General features: G+C 40.2%; 2 protein-coding genes across 2 annotated transcripts in view; one reads left to right on the top strand and one right to left on the bottom strand.

Moving 5' to 3' along the window:
- Positions 1 to 484: 484 nt before the first annotated feature.
- On the top strand, positions 485 to 4,845 carry LOC117821976 (matrix metalloproteinase-19-like). The gene is made up of 9 exons (XM_034696566.1): positions 485 to 577; positions 1,826 to 1,914; positions 2,010 to 2,140; positions 2,248 to 2,460; positions 2,596 to 2,841; positions 2,917 to 3,015; positions 3,140 to 3,304; positions 3,805 to 3,932; positions 4,534 to 4,845. Exons 1-9 carry the CDS (start codon positions 485 to 487, stop codon positions 4,768 to 4,770), a joined length of 1,401 nt encoding a protein of 466 aa, XP_034552457.1. The 3' UTR covers positions 4,771 to 4,845.
- Positions 4,846 to 4,852: 7 nt separating this feature from the next.
- LOC117821975 (transmembrane protein 198-like) overlaps positions 4,853 to 10,419 on the bottom strand; it is a 5,989-nt gene continuing 422 nt past the window's right edge. The window contains exons 2-4 of the mRNA XM_034696565.1: positions 7,877 to 8,452; positions 7,630 to 7,757; positions 4,853 to 6,378 (exon numbers count right to left, since the gene is read on the bottom strand). Coding sequence (XP_034552456.1) covers positions 6,229 to 6,378; positions 7,630 to 7,757; positions 7,877 to 8,435 — 837 coding nt within the window. The 5' untranslated portion in view covers positions 8,436 to 8,452 and the 3' untranslated portion in view covers positions 4,853 to 6,228. The remainder of the gene's footprint in view (positions 6,379 to 7,629; positions 7,758 to 7,876; positions 8,453 to 10,419) is intronic.

The raw sequence follows: 10,419 nt of genomic DNA, 5'->3' as shown, positions 1-10,419 counted from the left end.
GCCTGATTACATAACCAGATGCTCTCTTTTCACCACTGGGACATAACAAGTTACAAGTCATCACCTTTTATGGATGGTGGGCAGACTATCTTCTTTTTTAAACTCTCAATAATGCATTTTTTTTTTCTTTCTTTGACGCAAACAGAAATACTCAGAAGTTATTCTTAAACACTACAACCCCTTTTGTCTCAATGGTGGTGTAAGGAGGCGAAATCTTGCCGTGTCTGAAAGATGCTTTGTCTTTGGTTGACAGCCCATCACATTCCTCTTTGAGGTTTACTTTGTGGTGATGAGGCAGTCCCTGAACCGACACCGGACAGTATAAAAACTGAATCCTAAACTAAGACAAGGACTTTAGCTTTGAACATCAGGATGGATGTGGACGGAGGAGCTGTGGTCTTTAGTGAACTTATCATTTAAAGGGTCATCTTACTCTGTCAGATTGACTCGAGATTTTTTTTCCTGTTAATGGAAATACTAGAAAATGGACTATAAACTGGAGTTAATATTGCTTCTTATTTTTCTGACAACAGCCTCATCTTTTGCTCTGAGCACGAAAGAATTTGCAGAAGCGGTGGTAAGGACTTTACATTTTGTGGAGATGCTAAAACATAAACTTGCAAACAGTCTAATCCTAAAAAACGGATTATATCATTCTCTAATTTCATAAATTTGGATGGGCATTCTGTTTTTATTTACTGGATTAGGTTGAAGAACAAAAACATATTTATAAGCTGCCCATTCAGAATAATTTAAATAATTAAATAGTTCTGTTTTTGATAAATATTAAGTCTAAATCAAACTGTCTATACTGCAGTATCCAACTGTTGTAAACAGAAACAAATAACACTGTTAGCAAAATTCAGATGTCTGAATAGAAATGGTGGATTTGGTTAATTTACCCTGAAAGCTCCTTGAGGAGGTTTTAACTGGTTGTGAAACAGATTGAAATCAATATTGAGGCCTCTTTATGACCTGCAAAAGCAAACGGGACATCCACAACACCACAGGAAATTTTATATTGTAATTTTAATGTCTGTAACCACTGTGAGAGGGTAGGTGTCAGACCAGATGATTGACAGCAGCTCTTTTAACCAGTTAAACAGCAATAATTCACAATGAGTGATATATTTGACTGATACAAGAAAACAGGATTCATTTTTTCCCCCAGACAACTCTGCCTTGACATGTACAGGATGGAATCATCAAAACATTAAGATGTACATCTTTGTCTTTGGGGGCGCCACAATCAACACAAGTTCCTTATTGGAGCTTTAAAGTAGTTGGGGGAAGTTGTGCTGTAGTTCAATATTGTTGAGGCTGTTAAGTCTTGTAAAGATAATGATAAAAAGGATAACATATTCCAACATGCACACTTAAAAGAAATCCAACTTGGTACAATTTATACTAATATTTTATCTAAAAATGGGATCAGCACATTAAAGTAAACTTTACCTTCAACTTAAAGCTCCAGTGAGGAACTTTTTCTGTGTCAATTTTGGCGCCCCCCTGTGGACAAAGATGTTTATCTTATCTCTTAGCTGTATTTGTTCTGTGCATGCAAGGGCAGAATTGTCAGGAAAAAATATAATATAAAAACGTCTTGTTGATCCCGTTTGCTTTTGTAGGTCATAAAGAGGCATCAGTATTAATTTCAATCTGTTTCACAACCAGTTAAAAGTTCCTCAATGGAGCTTTAAAAGTACTGCTTGAATTTACACCACTAATAATGACAGGAGCCATGATTTGTATTTTTATTCTTTGAATCTTTGCAGTGATTTTAAAGTTTTGCTCCACTGCTGTTACAATCCTTCTCTTTCTTAAGGCATATTTAAGAAAGTATGGCTATCTGCACATCCCACTGGACGGTAAGGCCAAAAGCCATCCACCTGAGGAGATAGAGGAAGCCCTAAGGTGACCATACTTTATCCATTTTTACAATAAAGCAAACTCTTTTACAATAGCCCTAGTTTTGTTTCTGAATGTCATGTCCTGTGTTTGTATGTCAGAACATTTCAGAATGCCACACACCTGCAAATATCAGGACAAATGGATTCAGCCACTCTGGCAATGATGGACAAACCTCGATGTGGTCTAGAAGACCATTTCAGTAACAGCTCCCTCAAATATCGAGTCATGGGTGGGTAACAGCATTCATGTTAAAAACTCTGGTTCTCACCATATTGCCTGATACATTTGAGCAAAAACATCTAATGAAACTGATTTAAATGTTTCTGATTTGAACAGGTTACTGGAGAAAGAAACTGCTGACATTTCGCATCCATAATCACACCCCAGACCTGGGTAAGACCAAGACCCGAGTGGCCATCCAGAGTGCGTTTAAGTACTGGAGCGACGTGTCATCTTTGAGGTTCAAGGAGCTGCGGAGTGGAAAAGCAGACATCAAAATCTCCTTTCACAAAAAAGACAAGACATGTCCTGTGCCCTTTGATGGACGAGGTGAGGACAATGAATATGTGGATGTCTCAAAGAAACTGTGACAGGTTTTGTGATCTTTGTTTACCTTTTAAAAATGTCAGATGTCAAAGGCATTCATGTTCCAGTGTTTGATGAGGCGTCTTGTGTTATCTCCAGGTCATGTTTTAGCCCATGCTGATGCCCCTGAGTCAGGACTTGTGCATTTTGACCAAGATGAACTGTGGACAGAGGGGAAGAAACACGGCTCCAACCTGAGGATTGTAGCAGCTCACGAGATTGGCCACGCTCTCGGTCTGGGTCACTCACAGCACTACAGCGCTCTGATGGGGCCTGTGTACAATGGATACCATGTTGACTTCAAGCTGCATCCAGATGATATACACGGGATCCAGACTTTATATGGTAATGTCAGGATATTATCACAGTTACAGGGTGTGTGTGATCTTTAAATACAGTGTGGAGTTTGGATTCTTTCAGGAAAGCCAGAGAAGACTCCTCAGCCCAGAAACTCTGGTCAGCCAGAGCCAGGAGATGTTCCAGATCCTTGCAGAGCCACTCTGGATGCTGCAATGTTCGGTATACAGACCCTTTTAACTGATACAGTGCACTAAATGTAGATGCTTTATTTTGTTTCCATATCCCAAACAAGACATGCATGTATATGTTAAACTGTGTCCTCTCATGAATTGGCTCCCTTCAGGTCCTTGGCATAAGACGTTTTTCTTTAGCGGTCAGTATGTGTGGACGGTGTCCAGTAATGGCTATAACGCTCCAGCCTTGATCACTGCACTGTGGAAGGAGCTGCCAGGGAGCCTCAATGCGGCTGTCCACTCACAGCGGACCGGCAAGACCTTTTTTTTGAAAGGTGGGTTCATTTCATTATTATTTATTATCATAATTATATTATATATTATTATTATTACAAACATTCTAAGGGTCTTGGTTTGGTTGAGTTGGTATACAGACCAAGCGCCTCATTCACAAAGACTACAGTCCTTGTCTCACAGCTCCCAGGTTCAGATCGGGGTCATGTCGATATTTGGTGCATGTCATCCCCCAACTCTCCCTCCCCACTTGTAATGGGAAATCTGTCTCTTTTTAGTGATCCAGATCATTTGGCTCTGCTCAGTTGCTTTGGTTTAACATGTGACTTATTGATCAAGACAGAACTGTTCCCTGTAATGCAAATTAAAAGCGTTTACTAAACTTGAAGTGGATTGATATGTCATTAAAAATCCCAGTGCTGTTGTACCTGATATCAGCACTCACAGAAGTCCTCTTGTCCAATCAAACTACTCAGTGAGAATCTGTCGTATATTAATACTTATTCCAGTTAATTTCTTCTCTCCTTTTGTTCTTTCACAGGAGACAAAATATGGAGATACACCAACTTCAAACTGGACCTGGGTTTCCCCAGAGCCTTGGCAAACATCCCCCCTAATATCGACTCAGCCTTGTACTTCAACAAGAACAAAAGACTTATGTTTATCAAAGTAAGTGCACAAGTATGGAAGCCAAGTATGGTCATGGTTGTGATATTCTTTTAAAAAATACTCTCTCAAGTTAATTCTTGTGCTATCTCAAGAAAAACAGTTCAGTCCTGTCGAGATAATGAGACATGATTTCATGAGAACATAACAGGTCAGAAAGAGCAACATATGAGCCTGCAGAGAAACCATCCTGAAGACGGCATGAACAAATTGAAGCTGAATATTCAATCAGTCTGTATTTAAATCAACATTTAGGCATGAACCCCCTTAAACAGTCATGACAGAGATCTTGAACACCAAATTTAAACATCATCACATGATCCAGACATGTTCATGATTATTTAAATTACTGATCTTAAGAATATATCCTATTAATAAGCTTGAATTTCTCCAGAAGTCAGCCATCTCCCCCTTAAGATGTGAACATAAATATCATGAAACAACATATTCACTTGATAGCTCCTGATGATAAAAATAATCAGTGCAGCCATGACTGTTTTTGGCTTCTGCACAAATTCCACATGTTCTTGGATTGATTCAGAAACACATGATTTTGTCCTTGATCTCTCTTACTTCACTGAAAACACTTCACTCATCTCTTTAGGGCTCTGTGTACTGGCAGTGGGATGAAGTTGGACGGACAGATTTCAGTGTATATCCCAAACCTGTCTCCCAGCTCCTCCACGGGTTACCAAGCAACATCGATGCTGCTATGACGTGGACTAACGGTCACATATATGCGTTTAAAGGAGCCGAGTACTGGCGTTTGAACCAGAACCTCCAAGCCGAGAAGCCCTATCCTCTGAGCACGGCCAGGCACTGGATGAGGTGTGACGACTGAGCCACCAGAGGCCAGCAGAGATTCAACACAAACCTTCAACCTGCACATACATTCAGTGAAATAACACCCAGAGGAATGCTTATTTATTTGTGTGAGCCTCTTTTGAAAGAAGATTTTTATTAGCTCAACAATAACATTGTTAAGTAGCTTTAAGAATACATGCAACAGAAGAAGACAAACTCTGTGGTGTTTGCTGGATGTTTTTATCCACTGATGAAGGTCTTAGGCAGCGTGAATTTATCAGCTTTTTCCTCTGCAGACACTTTGACTTGTTGACACTTTGGAAAAGTGTTAGAAATAATGTTAATAATGGCTCTGATGATTTGCATTTAACCATGACAGTGAGCAAGCGTGCAAAATACAAGGACCTTTGAGTTGAAAAAGCTGCATAAAATTCAGCCATAGGTATTTTCATATTTATGTCAGAGGAGACTTTCAATGATGAATATTCAGTGTTATTAAGGCCCCAACACAACCGGGGTTCACGCACATACACACATTTTTCCACCTGTTTAAGGACTCTGGACCTCTTCTCATATGGATGTGTTTTTGTGACGCCTGCCTCCTTTGGTTATCACTTCCATTTCACCTGTTAGCCAAGACCACTCACACTGACGTCATGTAGCTGCTCTTTAATAAGCATAAACTCCAGAGCTGAAAACACTTGACAAAATGTTTAAACTTTGTCTCAATCAAGGCAACAGTATTATGGTTCATTTATAATCAAACAAAAATATTGATTGTTAGTCTTTGCTGCAATTCAGGAGTCTGTCTCTAAAGTCTTTTTACTGTCCCTCTCCCTCATGTGTGTTTTTTTTCTGTGTTGTATATATAATAAAGTATGTGTTATACTGTAGATGTGAAAACTAATAGATCTGTACAATATTGTTTTGTGAATATTTATCAAGTTGTCTATATTCATTGGATTAAATATGATTTTTAAGACTCTATTTTAGCTTGATGGTTTAAGATCTTTTAATATAACCTTAATACATGACATTAAAATGAAATCGTGTTACTTTAACTGTTAAATCAGGGATGTATTTGTTCTTATTGTGCAACACTCCCTATGATTCTGACTAATGTGAATTATTTTATGTAAAGGTACAAGTTCATTTTTACAACCAAAGCTAATCTGAGCATGTTATACATTCTGTATTGTTTGGTGATTAAAAGATTGTCCTCCTGTATTATAAAACAAAATGGCTCCATCTTCAACACAAAGTGAGTTAAAGTGGTTCCAGTAATGAGCGGTCTAATGTTATTTTGTGTTGTCATCATTGAGGGGATAAGCTCCAAGTGTCTCAAATCACAGCGTGTGCACGCAGAAGATTATCTGAAGGAGCCGGTTAAAGAGGATTCAAACCAGCAGAGAACACGGCTGAACTGTTTCTGCAGGAAGGGAATATTTCAAATGAAAATAAATTCAAAGTCCATCATATGATGCTGTGTGTTCCTTCAAAAGGTAAAGACAGGAGAGGAAGCAGTCAGAGGCACCATGGAGCCTGTCTCATAGTCAAAGTCAATGAGTGTGTGTGTGATGGTGCTGACGCTGCTGGTGGAGGAGCCTGTTCCCATCTGGCGCTCCTGGAGGCTCTGCAGGTAACTCTGAAAAAGAAACAGCTGGTTATAGCACTTGACATTTTCAAAGATCTTACATGGTTGAAATAATCAAACAGGATCTATAGCAAAAAAAATCAGTCCTTCACAAAAACTATGGAAAACCTCAACGCAGACAACTGTGTGAAATCTGCAAACCAAGTGAAAGCACTGAAAGCAAAAAGACATGGTTTGAAATTGTCTTTTGTAACCGTCTAAGTCACTGTTTGGATAACAAACATCAGGAAATGAGCAGACAGCATCACTTCATCAACAACTCTCCTCCCTCAATCGGTCAAAACCATCCGGAAAACACTGATATACTGTTAAGAAAATAAACTTTGTGGGAGCTGCTTTGTTTGAAAAGACTCAACTAAAGGAACAAATATGTGAGAAAATAACAAACTGGCAAGCAGCAAAGTTATGAGGCTGCTTTATTATGTGCACAATGATTGGTTGCTCTCCAGTCACATGATACATGTCATCATCCCCTTCAGTTGATGAGGAATTTTCCTGACTTGAACCAGCTGCATTCACACATTGGCTCACCCTGACCTGTTTGACTATTGGCTGACATGAGAAAGTCTGATCGTCCCAACAATTTGAGGACATTTCCAGGAGTTTTGTGTGTGTGTGAATAAATTGACACAACAGTTTTAAAATCATATCTCCTCAACTCAACATTAGCCTAATTTTAGCTCCTCCTTTTGAAATGCTGAATCAAATGCTGACTTTAAAGCATGTTCCCTCTGCTTAAGTTTAAATCTGAAAATGCTGAATAATTTCTTAATTATTAGCAGGCATCCCCCCAAGAGGACACTAAATCTTTCTATTTGTTATTTGGGTGTATTTGCCTCTGGCTATTAAATGGTATGTAAGTGTGGTATGTAAGTTAAGTTTATTCTAAAAAATATTTGTGTTTATTCATTGATTTTGTTGAATCCAAAACATGTATTCATCTACTCCTCCTCCACCAACACACTCCATCCCCGAACCTAAGGTATTCGGACCCAGGTCTCCTCTTCATCCCCCGGACTAAGCTGTGGACCTTCAGGGAGAGAGCATTCAGTGTGGCAGCCCCTACTCTGTGGAACTCTCTCCCTCCTGACAGCAAAATGCACCTTTTCCTCAAGGCCTTTCCCCATTAGATATCCCCACCTACCCCCCAGACCCCCTACCTGACCCTGTGAAGCGACCTTGGGTTTCTTGAAAGGTGCTATATAAATATCAGTTATTATTATTATTATTATTATAACTGACCGGTGCCAGGACGTCCCCAGCATAGCGATTCAGCAGTGGAGGTCTGCGCCGGCGATATGGTCGAGGTCTTCCTCTTGTCTCTCTATATCTGTACCTATTAGCATGTTTCCTCTTGTTTTTGTCTGCAGCTGTGAAGGGAAGAAAAATGAAGAAAGTCATGAGAAAAAATGATATCACAGGAGTAGGTGTTCAGCTCTGAGGGCCTGAGTTTGCATGCATCAGTAGCAACAGCCTGCATTTAACTCACCTTCTCTGTGCGATACTCCTTTGGCAGTAAACCTCCATTGCACCAACACACCAATCAGACTCATAGTGGGCCATATCCCAGCGATCGCCCAGTCAAACCAGCAGAGCTGACGTGGGGCAGCTTGACAAAGCAGATCGTACACCTGATCTGGCAGCATGAACGTCCCAATCATGTAGTCCACACACAGCATCACAGTGGTGGCTCCCAGCACAGACGTGTAAATGATTGTGAACAGTTTCTGCCACTGAAGTGTGAACACAGCAGTGACAATGCCAGCAGCCAACAAGGCACTGAGAGGCACCCATACTGGAGTGAGGCTGCAAAACTGTCCAATAACCACCAGGAGTGGGAGGGCGAGCAGGCTGCCCAGCTGCAGGCCGCTGAAGATGAGTCCCAGAGTGGACACTAGCATGGTCATCAGGCCGCAGAGCACTCCCACACCCAGCCCGATACCCGCCTTAGTCTCCATCCCCAGCTTCACGTCCAACAAAGGCTCTTTGTGGTAAAACAGGAGGACTGCTGCAGAGCTGAACATGAAGCCAGAGAAGAACATGACCATCTTGAAGCAGCGGTAACCTGAAGAGTGGAACAGAAGATTGGATAGTGAGAGTAATATCTCTGTATTGGATGAAAATCTTTATAAAGAGCAAATTTACTCCTTTTAAACATTTGTGTTGCTTGTGTGTTACTTTGTGTTGGGTACAACAATCTGTTCAAAGCAGTATGCCTCATGTGGGATTAACAAAAGGTGTCTGAATTTTGACATGCTGTAAAATGATAACAGTGGGGAACGTTTAACCACCTCAAGGTACAGTTGGGATTGTGGGTTTTTGTTTTTTGAGGGGTCCCCGGCTGAAAAGTTTGGGAACCCCAGCTCTCATCTTTGTACACTACAAACAATTGCATAAATTGCAATTGTTTTTCACTGCTAGCTGTATAACATTGAGAAAATCAGCTTTCACACCATAATATGAAACTAGTTCACATTTCCTAACATTGTATGATGATTATTTGATTTAAAAAAGCAGGAAAAAAGCCCACATTGAAAATTAAACCAAAGCAACTTTCTTACTGCAAGAATCAACTGATTTAAAATTTGCAGGGAAGTCACAACCGTCTTTATTCCTCCTTAATGTTAGACTGCATTTAATGTCAGTGTCTGCTTAATACACCTGGGCATATGCAGCCCTTATGTCCAAGGCAAATGCCCCTGAGAGTAAATAATGTAACATAAATGCTGAAAGATCAAATGTGTGAAATATAATATCTTGCTGCAAACTGTCAGAAAATCTTCAGACCGACATGTTAATGCTCAAACACTGGGGACGGGAAGCAGAACATTACTGTCCGTGCACTTTCATGACCCTCTTTGACTGAAAACACATTGAGCTGCTTGGATGAGTTAAAGGGTCACAGATTGCTTGATGTGAATTTGTTCTGGTATTGATGTCCAGCTCCAACATCTCTTATAAACATTATTTTAATCTGAGTAACACCCACAGCCAAATCTGCCTCTTTCACCTCGTTTCTGTTCAAAAAAGCAGAATTCTTAATGAAACACTAAACTGTGTCCACCTGCAGCACAGAAAATGCTGCTTTTCTTCCACTGATTAACTATTTACATTATCATTCAGACTTCTCAGCCAACGCTAACACTGTGAGAGTTAGTGGGAACGCAGACTTTGGCAGCATGTTTGTTTGCATAATGTCACATGGACTAGGGAGCAAAGTGCAGACTACTCACAATCAAGCTCACAGTTTGTGTTTATTGGATTTGCATCCACATATTTTGTCTGTGAAAACAGTGGCAGAAATAAGACTATGCTTCGCCTTGTAATGTGTTTTTCTCCCTCACAGCATATAACACAACACACTGCTCGTACAGCTGCTGTTACTAGAAAAGTGCAGCTTGTTGATAAAAACACCCCATCGGTGTCTGAATCCTCGTGAGCCATTGACAGGTTTGACAAAGCGAAACCAGGAAAATGTTTGACAGTGTAACAGGTGGAGCTGTGCAATGCTGCCTGTGTTAAATTCAAACAGAGTACCCATCTGCCTGCTCCAGCTTATCCACACTAAACCCATGGCAGCGTCCAGACACCTGCTACTGCTGCTTTTAAGTGTCAGGTGAGCCAATTAAACCTTACTGTGAAAACACTGACAGCAGGTACATGTTGAAATAGTGACTTTAAGTACCCTTTGATGCACCATATCAGCAGAGCCATTTATACTTGACATCATGGGAGACTGAAATGCTATTTTTAAAGGACAATGTTGTCTCACTGTGTTCCAGATTTTATGAACTGTAGTGAATCTGGAAAATCATTGTCATTGCCCAACGTCCTGATCAAATAGCAACATAAAACCAACGGGTAGAGAAATCTGAAGGAACCCTAGGCTATGTTTCATAATAGTAAAGCATATTTGAAATGAAGTTAGTCACCGTTAGCCAACTGCTACTGCTTCTTGATTGAAAATTATTAGGTGATATCATGAAGGACATCGTGCCATATTAACAGGTAAAAGCAAAACTAACATAGGGT

The sequence above is a fragment of the Notolabrus celidotus genome, chromosome 11 (genome assembly GCF_009762535.1).
Source record: "Notolabrus celidotus isolate fNotCel1 chromosome 11, fNotCel1.pri, whole genome shotgun sequence".
NCBI lineage: Eukaryota > Metazoa > Chordata > Actinopteri > Labriformes > Labridae > Notolabrus > Notolabrus celidotus.
The sequence above is the reverse complement of the archived record's forward strand: the minus strand, read 5'-3'. Positions and strand labels throughout refer to the sequence as shown.

Excerpts from the sequence above, each read along its gene's own strand:
- LOC117821976 (XM_034696566.1), top strand. The coding sequence starts at position 485 with ATGGACTATAAACTGGAGTTAATATTGCTTCTTATTTTTCTGACAACA. Across the intron at positions 578-1,825 it reads AAGAATTTGCAGAAGCGGTG|GCATATTTAAGAAAGTATGG; the intron begins GTAAGGACTTTA and ends CTCTTTCTTAAG. Across the intron at positions 2,461-2,595 it reads TGTGCCCTTTGATGGACGAG|GTCATGTTTTAGCCCATGCT; the intron begins GTGAGGACAATG and ends TGTTATCTCCAG.